This window comes from Oncorhynchus nerka, linkage group LG26, assembly GCF_034236695.1.
Source record: "Oncorhynchus nerka isolate Pitt River linkage group LG26, Oner_Uvic_2.0, whole genome shotgun sequence".
In the NCBI taxonomy this organism is placed as follows: domain Eukaryota; kingdom Metazoa; phylum Chordata; class Actinopteri; order Salmoniformes; family Salmonidae; genus Oncorhynchus; species Oncorhynchus nerka.
The window spans coordinates 1,968,180-1,991,721 of NC_088421.1; the positions used below are offsets into that span (position 1 = coordinate 1,968,180).

General features: G+C 45.5%; 1 protein-coding gene across 3 annotated transcripts in view; it reads left to right on the forward strand.

Annotated features, from left to right (window-relative positions):
• Window positions 1–23,542, forward strand: part of ap2a1 (adaptor related protein complex 2 subunit alpha 1) — a 55,050-nt gene that overhangs the window by 22,073 nt on the left and 9,435 nt on the right. The window contains exons 6-15 of one of the 3 annotated variants that reach the window (XM_065011081.1): window positions 78–337; window positions 9,291–9,459; window positions 9,594–9,731; window positions 13,803–13,985; window positions 15,827–15,924; window positions 16,226–16,457; window positions 18,309–18,488; window positions 22,190–22,344; window positions 22,811–22,870; window positions 23,404–23,475. In XM_065011081.1, the coding sequence (XP_064867153.1) occupies window positions 78–337; window positions 9,291–9,459; window positions 9,594–9,731; window positions 13,803–13,985; window positions 15,827–15,924; window positions 16,226–16,457; window positions 18,309–18,488; window positions 22,190–22,344; window positions 22,811–22,870; window positions 23,404–23,475 (1,547 nt within the window). The remainder of the gene's footprint in view (window positions 1–77; window positions 338–9,290; window positions 9,460–9,593; window positions 9,732–13,802; window positions 13,986–15,826; window positions 15,925–16,225; window positions 16,458–18,308; window positions 18,489–22,189; window positions 22,345–22,810; window positions 22,871–23,403; window positions 23,476–23,542) is intronic. The other 2 variants (XM_065011082.1, XM_065011083.1) reach the window with 2 other exon arrangements.

Consider the following 23,542-nt stretch of genomic DNA (forward strand, 5'->3'; position numbering starts at 1 on the left):
CTCCCTTTGCCTCACTGTCTCTATCTCCAGGATTTCAACCCATCTCTCTTTTGCCTCCTCCCGTTCTTCTTCTCCAGATTGTGTCTTCAGCCTCCACTGACCTGCAGGACTACACCTACTACTTTGTCCCGGCCCCGTGGCTGTCCTGTAAACTGCTGCGCCTGCTGCAGTGCTACCCCCCACCAGAGGATGGCGCCGTGAAGGGCCGCTTGGTGGAGTGTCTGGAGACCATCCTGAACAAGGCCCAGGAACCACCCAAGTCCAAAAAGGTTCAGCACTCCAACGCCAAGAACGCCATCCTGTTCGAGGCCATCTCACTCATCATCCACTACGACAGGTGAGGAGGATATCTGTCACTCTCGGTGTCTGTCTTAATCATCTCGCTCTCACTTTTTCCTGTATCTCTTTTTCTCACACTCTTTCAGTAGCTCTCTCTCTTGCTCTCTGTGTGTGTGTGTGTGTTTCTCTCTTTCTCATATATACACTGAACAAAAATATAAACGCAACAATGTTACAATTCCAAAGATTTTACCGACTTAAAGTTCATGTAAGGAAACCAGAAAATTGAAATAAATTCATTAGACCCTAATCTATGGATTTCACATGACTGGGAATACAGATATGCATCTGTTGGTCACAGATACCTTTAAAAAAAAAGGTAGGGGCGTGGATCGGAAAACCAGTCCTTATCTGGTGTGGCCACCATTTGCCTCAAGCAGCGCGACACATCTCCTTCGCATACAGTTGATCAGGCTGTTGATTGTGGCCTGTGGAATGTTGTCCCACTCCTCTTCAATGACTGTGCGAAGTTGTTGTATATTGGAGGGAACTGGAACACGCTGTTGTACACTATCCAGAGCATCCCAAATATGCTCAATGGGTGAGTATGCAGGCCATGGAAGAACTGGAATATTTTCAGCTTCCATGAATTGTGTATAGATCCTTGCGACATGGGGACGTGCATTATCATGCTGAAACATGAGGTGATGGCAGCGGATGAATGGCACAACAATGGGCATCAGGTTCTTGTCATGGTATATCGGTGTATTCAAATTGTCATCGATAAAATGCCATCGTGTTCGTTGTCCGTAGCTTATGCCTGCCCATACCACAACCCCACCGCCACCATGGGGCACTCTGTTCACAACCTTTATATCGCCCACACGACGCTGTAGACGCTGTCCTCCATCTGCCCGTTACAGTTGAAAACGGGATTCTTCTGTAAAGAAGACACTTCCCCAACGTGCCTGTGGCCATCAAAAGGGAGCATTTTCCCACTTGTCTGTTACGACGCCAAACTGCAGTCAGGTCAAGACCCTGGGGAGGACGACGAGCACGCAGATGAGCTTCCCTGAGACTGTTTCTGACAGTTTGTGCATAAATTCTTTGTTTGTGCAAACCCACAGTTTCATCAGCTGTCCAGGTGGCTGGTCTTGGACGATCCAGCAAGTGAAGAATCCGGATGTGGAGGTCCTGGGCTGGCGTGGTTACACGTGGTTTGTGGTTGTTAGGCTGGTTGGACGTCCTGCCAAATTGTCTAAAACGATGTTGGAGTCGGCTTATGGTAGATACATGTACATTAAACTCTCTGGCAACAGCTCTTATGGATATTCCTGCATTCAGCATGCCAATTGCACGTTCCCTCGACTTGAGACATCTGTAGCATTATTGTGTGACAAAACTGTACATTTTAGAGAGGCCTTTTAGTGCCCCCAGCACAAGGTGCACCTGTGTAAAAAATCATGCTGTTTAACCAGCTTCTTGATATGCCACACCTGTCAGGTGGATGGATTATCTTGGCAAAGTAGAAATGCTCATTTAACAGGGATGCACAAAATTTGAGAGAAAAGCTTTTTGCGCGTATGTAAAATGTCTGGGATCTTTTCTTTCAGCTCATGAAACACATGGGTCAACACTTTGTATTTATATTTTGTTCAGTATGTATATATACACCTTCCTAATATTGAGGTATGCTCAGAACAGCTTCAATTCTTTGGGGCATGGACTCTACAAGGCATTGAATGTTTTCCACAGGGATGCTTGCCCATGTTGACCATAATGCTTCCCACAATTGCGTCAAGTTGACTGTATGTCCTTTACGTGGCGGGCCATTGTTGATGCACACGGAGAACTGTTGAGCGTGAAAAACCCAGCAGCGTTGCTGTTCTTGACACAAACCGGTGCGCCTGGCACCTACTACCATACCCAGTTCAAATGCAAATCTTTTGTCTTGCTCATTCACCCTCCAAATGGCATGTCTGAATTGTCTCAAGGCACAAATGTACAGTAATAACACAATAGAAAAAGTCTATGTACAGTGTGTGCAAATGTAAGATTAGGGAGGTAAAGCAATAAATAGGCCATATAGGTGAAATAATGACAATTTAGGATTAACACTGGAGTGATAATGTGCAGATGATGATGTGCAAGTAGAGATCCTGGGGTGCAAAAGAGCAACAACAAAAAATATGGGGATGAGGTAGTTGGGTGTGCTATTGACAGATGGGCTGTGTACAGGTACAGTGATCGGTAAGCTGCTCTGACAGCTGATGCTTAAATTTAGAGAGAAATCTCCAGCTTCAGTGAATTTTGCAATTCGTTCCAGTCATTGGCAGCAGGGAACTGGAAGGAAAGGCGGCCAAAGAGGTGATGGCTTTGGGGATCACCAGTGAGATATATCTGCTGGAGTTGCGTTCTACGGGTGGGTGTTGCTATGGTGACCAGTGAGCTAAGATAAGGCAGGGCTTTACCTAGCAAAGACTTTTCGATGACCTGGAGCCAGTGGGTTTGGCGACGAATATGTAGCGAGATCCAGCCAACGAGAGCATACAGGTCGCAGTGGTGGGTAGTATATGGGGCTTTGGTGACAAAACGGAGGGCACTGTGATAGACTACATCTAATTTGCTGAGTAGTGTGTTGGAGGCTATTTTGTAAATGACATCGCCGAAGTCAAGGATCGATAGGATACTCTGTTTAACGAGGGTATGTTTGGCAGCATGAGTGGAGGAGGCTTTGTTGCGAAATAGGAATTTTGGATTGGAGATGTTTGATGTGAGTCTGGAAGGAGAGTTTACTGTCTAACCAGACACCTAGGTATTTGTAGTTGTCCACATATTCTAAATCCGAACCGTGCAGAGCAGCAATGCTAGTCAGGCGGGCGGGTGCGGGCAGCAATCGGTTGAAGAGCATGCATTTAGTTTTACTAGCGTTCAAAATCAGGTGGAGGCCACGGAAGGAGTGTTGTATGGCATCGAATCTCGTTTGGAGGTTTGTAAACACAGTGTCCAAACAAGGGCCAGATGTATACAGAATGGTGTCGTCTGCGTAGAGGTGGATCAGAGAATCACCAGCAGCAAGAGCGGCATCATTGATATATATACAGAGAAAAGGGTAGGCCCGAGCATTGAACCCTGTGGCACCCCCATAGAGACTGCCAGAGGTCCGGACAACAGGGCCTCCGATTTGACACACTGAACTCTGACTGAGAAGTAGTTGGTGAACCAGGCGAGGCAGTCATTTGAGAAGCCAAGGCTTTTGAGTCTGCTGATAAGAATGTGGTGATTGAGTCGAAAGCTTTGGCCAGGTCGATGAAGACGGCTGCACAGTGCTTTTATCGATGGCGGTTATGATGTCGTTTAGGACCTTGAGCGTAGCTGAGGTGCACCCTTGACCAGCTCGGAAACCAGATTGCATAGTGGAGAAGGTACGGTGGGATTCGGTCGGTAATCTGTTTGTTGACTTTGCTTTCGAAAATTTTTGAAAAGCAGGGCAGAATGGATATGGGTCTATAACAGTTTGGGTCTAGAGTCCCCCCCCCCCCCCCCCCCTTTGAAGAGAGGTATGAACCCTGCAGCTTTCCAATCTTTGGGGATCTCAGACGATACGAAAGAGAGGTTGAACAGGCTAGTAATAGGGGTTGCAACAATTTCGGCAGATCATTTTAGAGAGGGTTTGATACGCCCAGCTGATTTGTAGGGATCCAGATTTTGCAGCTCTTTCAGAACATCAGCTGTCTGGATTTGGGTGAAGAAGAAGCGGGGGGGGAAGTTTGTGCGGGGGGTGCAGAGCTTTTGGCCGGGGTAGGGGTAGCCAGGTGGAAAGCATGGCCAGCCGTAGAAAAATGCTTATTGAAATGATCGATTATCGTAGATTTATTGGTGGTGAAAGTGTTTACCAGCCGCAGTGCAGTGGGCAGCTGGGAGGAGGTGTTCTTATTCTCCATGGACTTTAGTGTCCCAAAACTTTTTGGAATTAGAGCTACAGGATGCAAATTTCTGTTTGAAAAAGCTGGCCTTTACTTTCCTAACTGACTGTGTATATTGGTTCCTGACTTCACTGAGAAGTTGCATATCGCGGTGGCTATTTGATGCTAATGCAGTACGCCACAGGATGTTTTTGTGCTGGTCAAGGGCAGTCAAGTCTGGGGTGAACCAAGCTCTATATCTGTTCTTAGTTCTACATTTTTTGAATGGGGCATACTTATTTAAGATGGTGAGGAAAGCACCAGGCATCCTCTACTGATGGGATGAGGTCAATATGCTTCCAGGATACCCGGGCCATGTCGATTAGAAAGTGTTTTAGGGAGCGTTTGACAGTGATGAGGGGTGGTTGTTTGACCGCGGACCCATTACGCACGCATGTAGTGATCGCTGAGATCCTGGTTGAAGACAGCATAGGTGTATTTAGAGGACAAGTTGGTCAGGATGATATCTATGAGGGGGCCCATGGTTACGGATTTAGGGTTGTACCTGGTAGGTTCCTTGATAATTTGTGTGAGATTGAGGGCATCAAGCTTAGTTTGTAGGACGGCCGGGGTGTTAAGCGTATCCCAGTTTAGGTCACCTAACAGTACAAACTCTGAAGATAGATTGTGGGCAATCAATTCACATATGGTGTCCAGCGCACAGCTGGGGGCTGAGGGGGGTCTATAACAAGCGGCAGCGGTGAGAGACTTATTTCTGAAAAGGTGGATTTTTAAAAGTAGAAGCTAAACTTGTTTGGGCACAGGCCTGGATTGTATGACAGGCTATATCTGCAGTAGATTGCAACTCCGCCTACTTTGGCAGTTCTATCTTTTTGGAAAATGTTATAGTTGGGGATTGAAATTTCAGAGTTTTTGGTGACCTTTCTAAGCCAGGATTCAGACACGGCTAGGACATCAGGGTTGGCAGAGTGTGCTAAAGCAGTGAATTAAACAAATTTAGGGAGGAGGCTTCTGCTGTTAACATGCATGAAACCATGGCTTTTACAGTTACAGAAGTCAACAAATGAGGGCACCTTGGGAATAGGTGTGGTGCTGGGGGCAACAGGGCCTTGGTTAACCTCTACATTATCAGAGGAACAGAGAAGGAGTAGGATAAGAGTACGGCTAAATTATATATTTAATGTAGACAAACAAAATACAATAATTTGTATGTTATTAGTTTAAGCACACTATGTTTGTCTATTGTTGTAACTTAGATGAAGATTAGATCAAATTTGATGACCAATTTATGAAGAAAACCAAGTAATTCCAAAGGGTTCATATACTTTTTCTTGCCACTAGTTATTCACTCCACAAGGCAATCAAACAAGCTAAACGTTAGTATAGAGACAAAGTGGAGTCGCAATTCAACGGCTCAGACACGAGACTTATGTGGCAGGGGCTACAGACAGGGTCTACAGACAATCACAGACTACAAAAGGAAAACCAGCCACGTCACCGAGACCGACATCTTGCTTCCGGACAGGCTAAACACATTCTTCACATGCTTTGAGGATAACACTGTGCCACCGACGCGGCCCACTACCAAGTACTGTGGGCTCTCCTTCTACATAAGTAAAACATTTAAGTGTTAACCCTTGCAAGCCTGCCCAGACGGCATCCCACGCCGCGTCCTCAGAGCTTGCGCAGACCAGCTGGCTGGTGTGTTTACAGGCATATTCAATCTCTCCCTATCCCAGTCTGCTGTCCCCACATGATTCAAGATGGCCACCATTGTTCCTGTACCCAAGAAGGCAAAGGTACCTGAGCTTAATGACTATTGCCTCATAGCACTCACCTCTGTCATCATGAAAGTGCTTTGAGATTAGTCAAGGATCATATCAACTCTACCATACTGCCACCCTAGACCCACTTCAATTTGCTTACCACCCCAATAGATCCAGAGACGATGCAATCGCCATCACTCTGTACACTGCCTTATCCCATCTGGACAAGAGAAATACTTATGTAAGAATGTTGTTCATTGAGTATAGCTCAGCATTCAACAACATAGTACCCTCCAAGCTCATCATTAAGCTTGAGGCCCTGGGTCTGAACCCCGCCCTGTGCATCTGGGTCCTGGACTTCCTGACAGGCCACCCTCGGGTAGTGAAGGTAGGAAACAACAACTCCACTTCGCTGATCCTCACAACACAGGGGCCCCACAAGGGTGCGTGCTCAGCCTCCTCCTGTACTACTTGTTCACCCATGACTGCGTGGCCAAACACGCCTCTAACTCAATCAACAAGTTTGCAGACAACAACAGTAGTAGGCTTGATTACCAACGATGATGAGACCGCCTACAGGGAGGAGGTGAGGGCTCTGGGAGTGTGGTGCCTGGAAAACAACCTCTCACTCAATGTCAACAATACAAAGGAAATGATTGTGGACTTTAGGAAACAGCCGAGGGTGCACCCCCCTATCTACATCGATGGGATGGCAGTGGAGAAGGTGGAAAACTTCAAGTTCCTTGGTGTATACATCACTGACAAACTGAAATGGACCACCTGCACAGACAGTGTGGTGAAGGCACAACAAAGCCTCTTCAACCTCAGGAGGCTGAAGAAATTTGGCTCGTCTCCTAAAGCCCTCACAAACCTTTACAGATGCACAATTGAGAGCGTCCTGTCAGACTGTATCACCGCCTGGTACAGCAACTGCACCGCCCACAACCGCAAGGCTCTCCAGAGGGTGGTGCGGTCTGCCCAACGCATTACCGGGGCAAACTACCCGCCCTCCAGGACAACTACAGTACCCGCTGTCACAGGAATGCCAAAACGATCATCAAGGACATCAACCACCCGAGCCACTGACTGTTCACACCACTATCATCCAGAAGGCGAGGTCAGTACAGGTGCATCAAAGCCGGGACCAAGAAACTGAAAAACAGCTTATATCGCAAGGCCATCACTGTTAAACAGCCATCACTAGCACATTAGAGGCTGCTGCCTATAGGGATAGACTAGAAATCACTTTCAGAATGGAACACTAGTCACTTTAATAATGTTTACATATCTGGCATTACTTATGTCTTATGTACAGTTGAAGTCGGAAGTTTACATACACTTAGGTTGGAGTCATTAGAACTAATTTTTCAACCACTCCACCAATTTCTTGTTAACAAATTATAGTTTTGGAAAGTCAGTTAGGACATCTACTTTGCGCATGACACAAGTCATTTTTCCAACAGTTGTTTACATACAGATTATTTCACTTATAATTCACTATTTCACATTTTCAGTGGGTCAGACGTTTACATACACTAAGTTGACTGTGCCTTTAAACAGTTTGGAAAATTCCAGAAAATGATGTCATGGCTTTAGAAGCTTCTGATAGACTAATTGACATCATTTGAGTCAATTGGAGATGTACCTGTGGATGTATTTCAAGGCCTACCTTCAAACTCACTGCCTCTTTGCTTGACATCATGGGAAAATCAAACGAAATCAGCCAAGTCTTCAGAAAGAAAATTGTAGACTTCCACAAGTCTTCATCCTTGGGAGCAATTTCCAAACGCCTGAAGGTACCATGTTCAAATGAACAATGGCCCCAAGCATACTTCCAAAGTTGTGTCAAAATGGCTTAAGACAACAAAGTCAAGGTATTGGAGTGGCCATCACAAAGCCCTGACCTCAACCCTATAGAAGATTTGTGGGCAGAACTGAAAAAGTGTGTGCGAGCAAAGAGGCCTACAAACCTGACTCAGTTACACCAGCTCTGTTAGGAGGAATGGGCCACAATTCACCCAACTTATTGTGGAAAGCTACCCGAAACAGTTGACCCAAGTTAAACAATTTGAAGGCAATGCTACCAAATACTAATTGAGTGTATGTAAAATTCTGACCCACTGGGAATGTGATGAAAGAAATAAAAGCTGAAATAAATCATTCTCTCAACTATCGACCTGACCTAAGACAGAGAATTTTTACTAGGATTAAATGTCAGGAATTGTGAAAAACTGAGTTTAAATGGGTTTGACTAAGGTGTATGCAAACCTCCGACTTCAACTGTATATACTGTATTCTATACTATTCTACTGTATCCTTTTTCGTTCCGCTCTGACATCGCTCGTCAATGTGTATTTCGTCTTAATTCATTCCTACTTAGATTTGTGTGTATTGGGTATATGTTGTGTAATTTGTTAGATATTACTTCACTGTCCGAGCTAGAAGCACAAGCATTTCGCTACACCCGCAATAACATCTGCTAATCATGTGTATGTGACCAATACATTTTGATTTGAATACAAAAACGTTATCTTTGGGACATATCCCACATTACTGAGTACCGTTATTCATATTTTCAATCATGGTGGTGGCTGCATCATGTTATGGGTGTGCTTATCTTTGGCAAGGAGTTTTCTGGGGGATAAAAATAAATGGAATAGAGCTATGTACAGGCAAAATCCTATAGGAAAACCTGGTTCAGTTTTCCGAGAGACAAATTCACCTTTCAGCAGGATAATAACCTAAACACAAGGCCAAATATACACTGTAGTTGCTTACCAAGACGACATTGAATGTTCCTGAGTTGCCTAGTTACGGGTTTGCCTTAAATAGGAATGAAAATGTATGGCAAGACTTGAAAATGGCTGTCTAGCAATAATCAACTTGGTATTTGACAGAGCTTGAAGAAATTTAAAAAGAATGTGTAAATATTGTACAATCGAGGTGTGCAAAGCTCTTAGAGACTAAACCAGAAGGACTAAGATGCAATCAATGCCAAAGGTGATTCTAACATGTTTTGAATATTTTATTGAATAGTGTTTTTCATGGGGTATTGTGTGTAGATGGGTGAGAGAAAAATATGTATCATACATTTTCAGCCTGTAACGCAACATAATGTGGAATACTTTTACACACACACACACACACACAGTATATTCCTCTTTCTACTCTCCCTCTCTGTGTGTCTCTGTCTCTGTTTCTCTCTTCCTCATCCTAAACCTAAAGAGTGGCAATTGGACTGTTTTCTCAATTTAAGGTTGATTTGATTATGGTGTGGCTTACTCTTAATTTCTCCCTCCTTCAACTTCCCCCTCTCCAGTGAGCCCAACCTGCTGGTGCGTGCCTGTAACCAGCTGGGTCAGTTTCTGCAGCACAGAGAAACCAACCTGCGCTACCTGGCTCTGGAGAGCATGTGTACCCTGGCCAGCTCCGAGTTCTCCCATGAGGCCGTCAAGACCCACATCGAGACCGTCATCAACGCACTCAAGGTCTGTCTCTGTCATGCACACGTTACACACACACTCAGATGAGACACTGCTTTTAAAAAAAATTATTTACACTTTGTTTTAAGTACTTTGCTGGTGTTTGTAACACATTTTATACCTTATCTTCTTCTCTCCAGACTGAAAGGGATGTGAGTGTTCGCCAGAGGGCTGCTGACCTGCTCTACGCCATGTGTGACCGTAGCAACGCCAAGCAGATAGTTGCCGAGATGCTCAGCTACCTGGAGACAGCCGACTACTCCATCAGAGAGGAGATGGTACGTGTCTGCTTGTGTGTATATTGTATGTTTTCCCCCTCTGAGTGCCTCTGGGTTTATGCCTGCATGTGTGTCTTTGCGCTTATGTGTCTGTCTGTGTTAGTGTAACCCAGCGGTCCCAAAACTGTGGGTCACTTGACGTGAAAATGGTGTCGTCGGGAGAATTTCTAAAATCCTAAATTCAATGTCTCAAAATCATTATAATGTGGTTAACCTTAATCTAAATAGGAATGATTAGAATCTAAAAGATCAAATTAAACTAGAGAGCGCCCTTAGATCATGGGAAAAGGCCGCACTTTCTCATCAATCATTCCCACCGCACTTCAATCATTCCCACCATGAATGGCTGGGCACGCTACGCTATGAAACCACACACTATTGCAGAGACTGGTACAGTTGAAGTCGGAAGTTTACATACACCTTAGCCAAATACATTATTGAAACTCCGTCTTAGGTCAGTTAGGATCACCACTTTATTTTAAGAATGTGAAATGTCAGAATAGTAGTGGAGAGAATGATTTATTTCAGCTTTTATTTCTTTCATTACATTCCCAGTGGGTCAGATGTTTACATACACTCAATTAGTATTTGGTAGCATTGCCTTCAAATTGTTTAACTTGGGTCAAACGTTTCGGATAACTTTCCACAATAAGTCAGGTTTGTAGGCCTCCTTGCTCGCATATGCTTTTTCAGTTCTGCCCACACATTTTCTATAGGATTGAGGTCAGGGCTTTGTGATGGCCACTCCAATACCTTGACTTTGTTGTCCTTAAGCCATTCATTTATGGTTTCATTAGACCAGAGGACATTTCTCCAAAAAGTACGATTTTTGTCCCCATATTGCAAACCGTAGTCTGGCTTTATGGCGGTTTTGGAGCAGTAGCTTCTTCCTTGCTGAGCGACCTTTCAGGTTATGTCGATATATGACTCGTTTTACTGTGGATATAGACACTTTTGTACCTGTTTCCTCCAGCATCTTCACAAGGTCCTTTGCTGTTGTTCTGGGATTGATTTGCACTTTTCGCACCAAAGTACGTTCATCTCCAGGAGACAGAACCCTTCTCCTTCCGGAGCGGTATGGCGGCTGTGTGGTCCCATGGTGTTTATACTTGAGTACTATTGTTTGTACAGATGAACGTGGTACCTTCAGGCGTTTGGAAATTGCTCCCAAGGATGAACCAGACTTGTGGAGGTCTACACATTTTTTTCTGAAGTCTTGGCTGATTCCTTTTGATTTTCCCATGATGTCAAGCAAAGAGGCACTGAGATTGAAGGTAGGCCTTGAAATACATTTTCTGGATTTTTCCAAGCTGTTTAAAGGCACAGTCAACTTAGCGTATGTAAACTTCTGACCCACTGGAATTGTGATACAGTGAATGATAAGTGAAATAATCGGTCTCTAAACAATTGTTTGAAAAATTACTTGTGTCATGCACAAAGTAGATGTCCTAACTGAATTGCCAAAGTTATAGTTTGTTAACAAGAAATTGGTAGAGTTGTTGAAAAATGAGTTTTAGTGACTCCAACCTAAGTGTATGTAAACTTCTGACTTCAACTGTACCGTCCGCAATTGATATAATAAAAACAGTATATGGGGAGGCACAGAAACTCACATCAATTCCTTTGTCAGATAACACTGTTAAATTAAGAATTTATGCTATTGCTAGCAATCAAGAGGAAACTCTGACTGAACGACTCAAACTCCCAAGCTTATGCTTTCCAAATGGACATTAGCTGTGAGGGCTGAGATGCCCATGCATTGACTTTTGTTCGCTATACATGTTGTGGGATGCTATTCACAAGGACATATTTTTCTGTCTCAATTCCCAAGCATGAAACAGCATAGAGGATGTTCAGTGTGCTGCGTGGCTATTTTGACCAAAAACAGATTCCCTATGGGATCGAATGGTGGGCTTTTGCACAGATGGGGCTCCGTCTATCAGGGAACAGGGGGCAGGCCTCTGCACTCTAGTTAGTAATGTGTCTCCCTCTGCCTTATGGACACATTGTATGATACACTGAGCGCAAATGGCGGGAGAAGAGCTAAGCACAGATCTCTGAGATATTTATTTATTTTTTATTTTATTTCACCTTTATTTAACCATGTAGGCAAGTTGATGAGTTCTCATTTACAATTGCGACCTGGCCAAGATAAAGCAAAGCAGTTCGACACGAACAACAACACAGAGTTACACATGGAGTAAAACAAACATACAGTCAATAATAGAAGAAAAATGAGTCTATATACAATGTGAGCAAATGAGGTGAGATAAGGGAGGTAAAGACAAAAAAAGGCCATGGTGGCGAAGTAAATACAATATAGCAAGTAAAAAATATAAAAAATACACTGGAATGGTAGATTTGCAGTGGGAAGAATGTGCAAAGTAGAGAGATAAATAATGGGGGTGCAACGAAGCAAAATAAATAAATACAGTAGGGGGGGAGGTAGTTGTTTGGGCTAAATTATAGATGGGCTATGTACAGGTGCAGTAATCTGTGAGCTGCTCTGACAGCTGGTGCTTAAAGCTAGTGAGGGGGATAAGTGTTTCCAGTTTCAGAGATTTTTGCACTTCGTTCCAGTCATTGGCAGCAGAGAACTGGAAGGTGAGGGGGCCAATGTAAGAATTGGTTTTGGGGGTGACCAGAGAGATATACCAGCTGGAGCGCGTGCTACAGGTGGGTGCTGCTATGGTGACCAGCGAGGTGAGATAAGGGGGTCTTTACCTAGCAGGGTCTTATAGATGACCTGGAGCCAGTGGGTTTGGCGACGAGTATGAAGCGAGGGCCAGCCAACGAGAGCGTACAGGTTGCAATGGTGGGTAGTATATGGGGCTTTGGTGACAAAACGGATGGCACTGTGATAGACTGCATCCAATTTATTGAGTAGGGTATTGGAGGCTTTTTTTGTAAATGATGTCGCCGAAGTCTAGGATCGGTAGGATGGTCAGTTTTACAAGGGTATGTTTGGCAGCATGAGTGAAGGAGGCTTTGTTGAGAAATAGGAAGCCAAATTTTAGATTTAACTTTGGATTGGAGATATTTGATGTCTGGAAGGAGAGTTTACAGTCTAACCAGACACCTAAGTATTTGTAGTTGTCCACATATTTTAAGACCGAACCGTCCAGAGTAGTGATGTTGGACGGGCGGGCAGGTGCAGGCAGCGATCGGTTGAAGAGCATGCATTTAGTTTTACTTGTATTTAAGAGCAATTGGAGGCCACGGAAGGAGAGTTGTATGGCATTGAAGCTTACCTGGAGGGTTGTTAACACAGTGTCCAAAGAAGGGCCAGAAGTATACAGAATGGTGTCGTCTGCGTAGAGGTGGATCAGAGACTCACCAGCAGCAAGAGCAACATCATTGATGTATACAGAGAAGAGTCGGTCCAAGAATTGAACCCTGTGGCACCCCCATAGAGACTGCCAGAGGCCCAGACAACAGGCCCTCCGATTTGACACTGAACTCTATCAGAGAAATCACTGACGTCATGATCCGAGTTCCCAGTTGTCTTGAAAGCACCATAAAACTCATGGTAGGCTACCCTTCGCCAGCTCATATCTGTGTGAAGCTGGATTGAGTTCTCTCGTCTGCATTAAAACCAAATATCAATCCAGGTTGGATGTGAAAGCAGAGATGAGGTGCGCACTGTCGACCACGCCCCTTGACTTTGAGAAGTTCCGATGCGACATGCAACACAGAGGGTGTTCTTTAATGGAAGCCAGCTAATGGGCATCCATAATAAATACAAGTACGAACAAGCACACCCATCTCATTAGTGGTGGTAATACGAGATGCATTTTGTCAGACTAATTTGCAATTGACTGCTCTACATTGAAAGTATGTGATGGTGAGTTATTGAAAGTATGTGATGGTGAGTTGAGAAGACCATCAAATACTGTTAGAATGTTCTTCAATTGACTGCAATAGCTAAAAAAAAAGTAAACTTGGCTGTTATAAAACATTTTAGAACTCACATGGGTGGGGCTGCGAGAATTTTCAGATATCAATATGGGGTCATGGGCCAAAAAAGTTTGAGAACCCCTGGTGTAACCTCTCTGCTCCCTTCTCTCCCAGGTGTTGAAGGTGGCCATCCTGGCTGAGAAGTATGCGGTGGACTACTCATGGTATGTTGACACCATCCTTAACCTCATCCGCATTGCCGGGGACTACGTCAGTGAGGAGGTGTGGTACCGCGTCATCCAGATTGTCATCAACCGCGACGATGTGCAGGGCTACGCCGCCAAGACCGTCTTCGAGGTAGGGGCTGCCCAAGCCGGATACGTCTGGATCCAATGTGCTCTTTTTGTCTCAACTTGGAAATTCCTCAATCATATTCCCTGGTTGAGTACATTAGGGTGAAAACGTTTTTAAAACTATTGCAAAGGAAATCAAAACCTTTTTAATTAAAATACACTGCTCAAAAAAATAAAGGGAACACTAAAATAACACATCCTAGATCTGGATGAATGAAATATTCTTATTAAATACTTTTTTCTTTACATAGTTGAATGTGCTGACAACAAAATCACACAAATTATCAATGGAAATCAAATTTATCAACCCATGGAGGTCTGGATTTGGAGTCACACTCAAAATTAAAGTGGAAAACCATACTACAGGCTGATCCAACTTTGATATAATGTCCTTAAAACAAGTCAAAATTAGGCTCAGTAGTGTGTGTGGCCTCCACATGCCTGTATGACCTCCCTACAATGCCTGGGCATGCTCCTGATGAGGTGGCGGATGGTCTCCTGAGGGATCTCCAACTCCTGGACAGTCTGTGGTGCAACATGGCGTTGGTGGATGGAGCGAGACATGATGTTCTCAATTGGATTCAGGTCTGGGGAACGGGCGGGCCAGTCCATAGCATCAATGCCTTCCTCTTGCAGGAACTGCTGACACACTCCAGCCACATGAGGTCTAGCATTGTCTTGCATTAGGAGGAACCCAGGGCCAACCGCACCAGCATATGGTCTCAGAAGGGGTCTGAGGATCTCATCTCGGTACCTAATGGCAGTCAGGCTACCTCTGGCGAGCACATGTAAGGCTGTGTGGCCCCCCCAAAGAAAGGCCACACCACACCATGACTGACCCACTGCCAAACCGGTCATGCTGGAGGATGTTGCAGGCAGCAGAACGTTCTCCACGGTGTCTCCAGACTGTCGCGTCTGTCACATGTGCTTAGTGTGAACCTGCTTTCTTCTGTGAAGAGTACAGGGCGCCAGTGGCGAATTTGCCAATCTTGGTGTTCTCTGGCAAATGCCAAACGTCCTGCACTGTGTTGGGCTGTAAGCACAACCCCCACCTGTGGACGTCGGGCCCTCATACCACCCTCATGGAGTCTGTTTCTGACCGTTTGAGCAGACACATGCACATTTGTGGCCTGCTGGAGGTCATTTTGCAGTGCTTCTCCTGCTCCTCCTTGCACAAAGGCGGAGGTAGCGGTCCTGCTGCTGGGTTGTTGCCCTCCTACGGCCACCACGTCTCCTGATGTACTGGCCTGTCTCCTGGTAGCGCCTCCATGCTCTGGACACTACGCTGACAGACACAGCAAACCTTCTTGCCATAGCTCGCATTGATGTGCCATCCTGGATGAGCTGCACTACATGAGCCACTTGTGTGGGTTGTAGACTCCTTCTCATGCTACCACTAGAGTGAAAGCACAGCCAGCATTCAAAAGTGACCAAAACATCAGCCAGGAAGCATAGGAACTGAGAAGTGGTGTGTGGTCACCACCTGCAGAACCACTCCTTTATTGGGGGTGTCTTGCTAATTGCCTATATTTTCCACCTGTTGTCTATTCCATTTGCACAACAGCATGTGAAATTTATTGTCAATCAGTGTTGCTTCCTAAGTGGACAGTTTGATTTCACAGAAGTGTGATTGACTTGGAGTTACATTGTGTTGTTTAAGTGTTCCCTTTATTTTTTTGAGCAGTGTATGTATGTGTGTGTGTGTGTGTGTGTGTGAAGTTCTCCCTGTTTGAGTAATTTTGTTTTTGTTTGGTGCCTAATGAACTCGGCTCTGAAGACCCATTGCATTTGGCTATCATAAAATCTGTTCAATATACTTACGTTTTTAACTGTCCCCCTCTCCAGGCTCTACAGGCCCCAGCCTGTCATGAGAACATGGTGAAGGTGGGGGGGTACATCCTGGGAGAGTTTGGAAACCTCATTGCCGGGGACCCCCGCTCCAGGTGAGTGGTGGCCTCTCCCACACCAGTGACATCAACCTGAGACGTGCACAAATATACAACTGCTCTTATTTTCAGATGTATTAATTAGGTTTTTCCCTTTTCTTTTTATGGTTCTACCTTTTTGTCATCCTTCTCTCTCCCTCCTCTTCTCCATTCTCATCCTCTCTTCCCACTATCATTTTAACTCTACCACTCCTCTCACTCCTCCCTCCCTCTCTCCTCACTCCTCCCTCTCTCCTCACTCTCTCTCCTCCCTCTTTCTTATCCCTCTCTCCTCCCCCTGTCTTATCCCTCTCTCCAGCCCTCTGGTCCAGTTCAACCTGCTCCACTCTAAGTTCCACCTGTGTTCGGTGCCCACGCGCGCCCTGCTGCTCTCCGCCTACATCAAGTTCATCAACCTGTTCCCCGAGACCAAGGCCACGATCCAGGAGGTGCTTCGCTCCGACAGCCAGATCAGGAACTCTGACGTGGAGCTGCAGCAAAGGGCCGTGGAGTATCTCAAGCTCTCCTCCATCGCCAGCACCGACGTCCTGGTGAGGACTGGGGATTTTGAGACAGGTTTATTAAGACAGTTTGGAAGGGTAGGCACGGGGATTGAACCCTGGTCTCCAGTGGAGAGACGTATATGTGACTGTGCCAGGGAGTGTTACCACTGCACACACAGCTCTTGCCTGGCTACCCCTCCATATCGCTCTGACCAACTGACGTTTATTTTCCAAAATGAATCTGGATTTGCCACTCTCCCCGATGATTTCTAGAATGTGAACACGTTCTTACCATTCTGATTGGTCCCAGAAACTGATGGGTTGGGTCAGAGCCTGTCTACAAGATGTTATCAACTTAGATACTCTGATTGGTTAGATTTGTTCGACTTCTACAGTAGCCGTTTCAGACTCTCTGTAGTGAGCAGAGGAAGAATTTAGTGTGAGGCGTCAGGCTACCACAGCTCTGCATGTGTTTTTGTTATTTTACTGATCTCTTTCACTTTTTATTGTTTACTACAAATTATGTTGGCATTTTAAAATGCACTTACTGTGCCTTCGGAAGGTATTCATATCCCTTCACTTATTCTGCATTTTGTTGTTACAGCCTGAATTCAAAATGGATTTTCTCACCCATTTACACACAATACCCCATAAGGGCAATGTGAAATGTTTTTATATATCTTTGCAAATTCACACCCCTGGGTCAATACATTTTAGAATCACCTTTGGCAGCGATTACAGCTGTGAGCCTTTCTGCGTATGTCTGTAAGATATTTGCACTCCTGGATTGTACAATATTTTCCCTTTATTCTTTTCAAAATTCTTCAAGCTCTGTCAAATTGGTTGTTGATCATTGCTAGACAGCCATTTTCAAGTTTTGTCATAGATTTTCAAGCAGATTTAAGTCAAAACTGTAACTCGGCCACTGTCTTCTTGGTAAGCAACTCTAGAGTAGATTTGGCCTTGTGTTTTAGGTTATTGTCCTGTCTGGTGGAACTGGAAAGCAGACTTAAACAGCTTTTCCTCTTGGATTTTGCCTGTGCTTAGCTACATTCCGTTTATTTTTTAATCCTGAAAAACTCTGCAGTTCTTAATGATTGCAAGAATACCCATGACATGATGCAGCCACTACTATCCCTGAAAATATGGAGAGTGGTACTGCGTAATGTGTTGTATTGGATTTGCCCCCCCAAAAAACATTTTGTGTTCTGTATAAAAAGTTGGAGTTTGCCACATTTTTTGCAGTATTATTTTAGTGCGTTGTTGGCAACAGAATGCATTTATTTAATGTCTGCATTTTAAAGATCTACCAATAGGTGCCATTCTTTCCGAGGTATTGGAAATCCTCCCTGGTCTTTGTGGTTGAATCTGGGTTTGAAATTCACTGCTCGACTGAGGGACCTTGGAGATAATTGCATGAGTGGGTTACAGAAATTAGGTAGTCATTCAAAAAAATGTTAAACACAATTATTGCACACAGAGTGAGTCCTTGCAATTCATTATGTGACTTGTTAAGCACATTTTTACTCCTGAACTGAATTAGGCTTGCCATAACAAAAGGTATGAATACTTATTGGCTCAAGTTATTTCAGCTTTTCACTTTTAATTAATTTTGTAAGAATGTTGCTGTAACACAACAAAATGTGGAGAAAGTCAAAGGTTATGAATAATTTCTGAAGGCACTATAGAATACATTTCAGGCCACAGAGCAGCAACAATATAACCTTGCAGTGTTCAGCTGTGGTTGTGTTCCAAATGTAAACCATAACTGTGACTGGTTTAGTCACATTGTCATAACTGTAACTACATAACAACAGCTACCATTAGCCTTGTTTATTTACTTGCCTGGTCAAATAATCTCTCCTTCCCCTCTTCCTCTCCCTCCTTCCCCCTCTTCAGGCTACTGTGCTGGAGGAGATGCCTCCCTTCCCAGAGAGGGAGTCATCCATCTTGGCCAAGCTGAAGAAGAAGAAGGGTCCTGGTGCCGTGTCGGTAGAGCTGGAGGACGGCAAGGAGAGAGGAGAGCTCAACGGTGGAGGGGACAGGGGGAGTGACGCTGCCATCGCAGCCTCTAACGCTGTGAGCATCCAATTCAATATACTTTATCTACATCCCAAATGGCACCTATTCTCTACAAAAAAAAGTGCATTAACCCCCTAGAGTCAATGTCTACGCACCCTCGGTAAATCTAATTCGCTTTTTATTTTAAACCCCCATCAAAATCTGTCTTAAGTTTTTTGCACGGGCTGCGTCTCAATCCACCGCATCCGCCAATGGCGGCCTTCTGCAGTGGAAGGTGGCCAAGCTACGGCGGTGTTGGTCAGACCATGAGACACCCCGAAAACGTCTGTAGAGTCCGAACCACTCTACGGAAAGATGAGACTTAAATATGGGTCAAAATAAATAAATACTAAATCCTGATCTTTCTTATACACTATATATACAAAGGTATGTGGACACCCCTTCAAATGATTGGATTCGGCTATTTCAGCCACACCCATTGCTGACAGGTGTATAAAATGCAGCACACCGCCATGCAATCTCCAAAGACACACATTGGAAGTAGAATGGCCTTACTGAAGAGCTCAGTGACTTTCAATGTGGCACTGGCATAGGATGCCATCTTTCCAAGTCAGTTCGTCCCCCAAAAATTCTAACAAATCGTCGGCCCTCGGTTGCAACACTCCGTTACGGATTACAAACTGCCTCTGGAAGCAACGTCAGCACAATAACTGTTCGTCGGGAGCTTCATGAAATGGGTTTCCATGGCCGAGCAACCGCACACAAACCTAAGATCATCATGTGCAATGCCAAGCGTCTGCTGGAGTTGTGTAAAAATCTGCGCCATTGGACTCTGGAGCGGTGGAAACACATTCTCTGGAGTGATGAACCATCTGGCAGTCCGACGGACTAATCTGGGTTTGGCGGATGCCAGTGGAATGCTACCTGCCGGACTGTATAGTGCCAACTGTAAAGTTTGTTGGAGGTGGAATATGGTCTGGGCTGTTTTTCATGCTTCAGGCTCGGCCCCTTAGTTCAAATGAAGGGAAAACAGATTTAAGTCAACTGTGATTCTGTGCTTCCAACTTTGTGGCAACAGTTTGGGCAAGTCCCTTTCCCGTTTCAGCATGACAGTACCCCCGTGCACAAAGCGAGGTCCATACAGAAATGGTTTGTTGGGATTGGTGTGGAAGAACTTGACAGGCCTGCAGAGAGCCCTGACCTCAACTCCATCAAACACCTTTGGGATGAATTGAAACGCCAACTGCGAGCCAGGCCGAATTGCCCAACATCTGTGCCCGACCTCACTACATTACATTTACATTTAAGTCATTTAGCAGACGCTCTTATCCAGAGCGACTTACAAATTGGTGCATTCACCTTATGACATCCAGTGGAACAGCCACTTTACAATAGTGCATCTAAATCTTTTAAGGGGGGTGAGAAGGATTACTTTATCCTATCCTAGGTATTCCTTAAAGAGGTGGGGTTTCAGGTGTCTCCGGAAGGTGGTGATTGACTCCGCTGTCCTGGCGTCGTGAGGGAGTTTGTTCCACCATTGGGGGGCCAGAGCAGCGAACAGTTTTGACTGGGCTGAGCGGGAACTGTACTTCCTCAGTGATAGGGAGGCGAGCAGGCCAGAGGTGGATGAACGCAGTGCCCTTGTTTGGGTGTAGGGCCTGATCAGAGCCTGGAGGTACTGAGGTGCCGTTCCCCTCACAGCTCCGTAGGCAAGCACCATGGTCTTGTAGCGGATGCGAGCTTCAACTGGAAGCCAGTGGAGGGAGCGGAGGAGCGGGGTGACGTGAGAGAACTTGGGAAGGTTGAACACCAGACGGGCTGCGGCGTTCTGGATGAGTTGTAGGGGTTTAATGGCACAGGCAGGGAGCCCAGCCAACAGCGAGTTGCAGTAATCCAGACGGGAGATGACAAGTGCCTGGATTAGGACCTGCGCCGCTTCCTGTGTGAGGCAGGGTCGTACTCTGCGGATGTTGTAGAGCATGAACCTACAGGAACGGGCCACCGCCTTGATGTTAGTTGAGAACGACAGGGTGTTGTCCAGGATCACGCCAAGGTTCTTAGTGCTCTGGGAGGAGGACACAATGGAGTTGTCAACCGTGATGGCGAGATCATGGAACGGGCAGTCCTTCCCCGGGAGGAAGAGCAGGTTCAGCTTGAGGTGGTGATCCGTCATCCACACGGATATGTCTGCCAGACATGCAGAGATGCGATTCGCCACCTGGTCATCAGAAGGGGGAAAGGAGAAGATTAATTGTGTGTCGTCTGCATAGCAATGATAGGAGAGACCATGTGAGGTTATGACAGAGCCAAGTGACTTGGTGTATAGCGAGAATAGGAGAGGGCCTAGAACAGAGCCCTGGGGGACACCAGTGGTGAGAGCGCGTGGTGAGGAGACGGATTCTCGCCACGCCACCTGGTAGGAGCGACCTGTCAGGTAGGACGCAATCCAAGCGTGGGCCGCGCCGGAGATGCCCAACTCGGAGAGGGTGGAGAGGAGGATCTGATGGTTCACAGTATCGAAGGCAGCCGATAGGTCTAGAAGGATGAGAGCAGAGGAGAGAGAGTTAGCTTTAGCAGTGCGGAGCGCTCCGTGATACAGAGAAGAGCAGTCTCAGTTGAATGACTAGTCTTGAAACCTGACTGATTTGGATCAAGAAGGTCATTCTGAGAGAGATAGCGGGAGAGCTGGCCAAGGACGGCACGTTCAAGAGTTTTGGAGAGAAAAGAAAGAAGGGATAATGGTCTGTAGTTGTTGACATCGGAGGGATCGAGTGTAGGTTTTTTCAGAAGGGGTGCAACTCTCGCTCTCTTGAAGACGGAAGGGACGTAGCCAGCGGTCAGGGATGAGTTGATGAGCGAGGTGAGGTAAGGGAGAAGGTCTCCGGAAATGGTCTGGAGAAGAGAGGAGGGGATAGGGTCAAGCGGGCAGGTTGTTGGGCGGCCGGCCGTCACAAGACGCGAGATTTCATCTGGAGAGAGAGGGGAGAAAGAGGTCAGAGCACAGGGTAGGGCAGTGTGAGCAGAACCAGCGGTGTCGTTTGACTTAGCAAACGAGGATCGGATGTCGTCGACCTTCTTTTCAAAATGGTTGACGAAGTCATCTGCAGAGAGGGGGGGGGGGGAATGCTTTTGTGACTGAATGGAAGCAAGTCCTCGCAGCAATATTCCAACATCTTGTGGAAAGCCTTCCCAGAAGACTGGAGGCTGTAGCAAAGGGGGGACCAACTCCATATTAATGCTCATGGAATGAGATGTTCGACAAGCAGGTGTCCACCTATCTCTCAGATACAAGACAGACACTTTTAAACAAATTTCCTTTTTGATGTTTTTTTTTCATGCATTAATCTGTTATTCAATGTGTTTCTATGGGCTAATAGCAGTAAGGCCAAATTCAATGTTTCATAAAAATAATTTAAAATAATAATTATACCTGAAGGGGTCCTAAAATTCAAAATCAAATAGCTGAATGATCCTTGGTTTGACCATCTTAATAGATCGCTTAGTAGACCCCTTCGGCCCTTGTCTTCTTTGTTGTTAGTTTGTAGCAATTGCAAAACGCAGCACAATGACATAAATCACTTGTGTTCAATAAACTGGCACCAGTTGAAAGAGATGGTGATCGCTTTAGAAAAAAACAATCACTGTCATGGATTTAGTTTAATATTGAGCAATATATTCTCAAAGCATTGCTATTATACAATTGTTGTTTATCTCGCCCTCTCTCTCTCTCTCTCTCCATCTTTCTCTTTGTCTTCCAGTCCACCCCATCCCCTTCAGCGGATTTGCTTGGCCTTCGTTCGGCCGCTCCCGTTAGTGGGGCCGCTCCCAGTGCAGGCAGCCTATTGGTTGATGTGTTTTCAGAGGCTGGGCCTGCTGCCTCCTCTGCCGGCGTGAACGACGACGGCTTCCTGAGGTGAATGTTCACCCTGTGACTAGAAGACTCTCATAGATTCCCCTCCATGGGGGAGAAATTCAAAACGGACCTTAGATTATTGGCAACTTGGATGTTTGTGGTGTGGTTATGTTTCTTAGTTATCCAGATGCACTGTGGTAGAATATGAAGCTAGCTCTTGAAAATGAGCGTTGTTGTTTTATTCTTGTGGTGCTTGCAGTCTGTGATATGTGCGGGTCCTCTGTCTTGGTCTTTCTATCAGTCATTCTTCTTGTTTCTTCTGTGTCTTATATGTGTAATCTTGTCTGTTCTCTTTTTATCTTGCTGTGTATGTGACTGTCTTTCTCTTTTCTTACTTTCTCTCCTTCCCTTTTTCTATTTCCCACTCTCTGTGTTTTTGCGTGTGTGTGTGTGCGCGCGTGCGTGTGGTCCGGCAATGTGCGTGCTTGTGTGTCTCTTGTCTTCGATTGTGATTGGACATTGGCAGCGCTCTTCACGCTCCCGAGGCCTCTGACTCCCCATTGGTGGAGGGTCCTGGTGACTCGGAGTAAGGGGCCAGTAATAAGATGGCTGAATGTCATGTTGCACCCAAACACACATGAACACTGTCGTTCTTATCTAAACTAAAGCTATTTAGGGAGGCTGAATGGGCATCTCAACCTTAGACTAGTCACATGGACACACACACCCTCTATTGCATGTGGGTTGTTGGATTATGTAATTGTAGCCTACCTATGCTGTGTGTTTATTCAAACATACATGTACCACACTTTTTTTTTACCAGCAAAATACTTCTCATTGTTTATGTTAATGCTGTCAGTTTTGGTGAATTGGATCTAAGTGCTCATACTAACCCACCTCTGCTTTTTCTCTTCTCCTTCTTCCTCCATTTTGTTTGTCATGCCTCACTGCTTTGGGTCTCTCTCTTCCACCCTCTCTCTTTATTCCTTTTTCGATCTGTAATTCATTTTGTCCCCTTCAAACACATTTTACATTCTATCACACCCCCGTCTTTTCTGTTGGTGCTCTCATCCACCTTTCCTTATTCATCCTTTCTCCATCCCTCCTTACTCCTCTCAGCTCTGCTCCCCCTTCTGCGGCCTCTGAGGATCCTGCCCCTCCTCTGCCCGAGTCAGACGAGCTTCTCAACAAGTAAGAGCTTTAGCTCGCTCGCTCCTCCTCTCTCCCTATCTCTCTCTTTCCGGCGGGGCTACCTTGT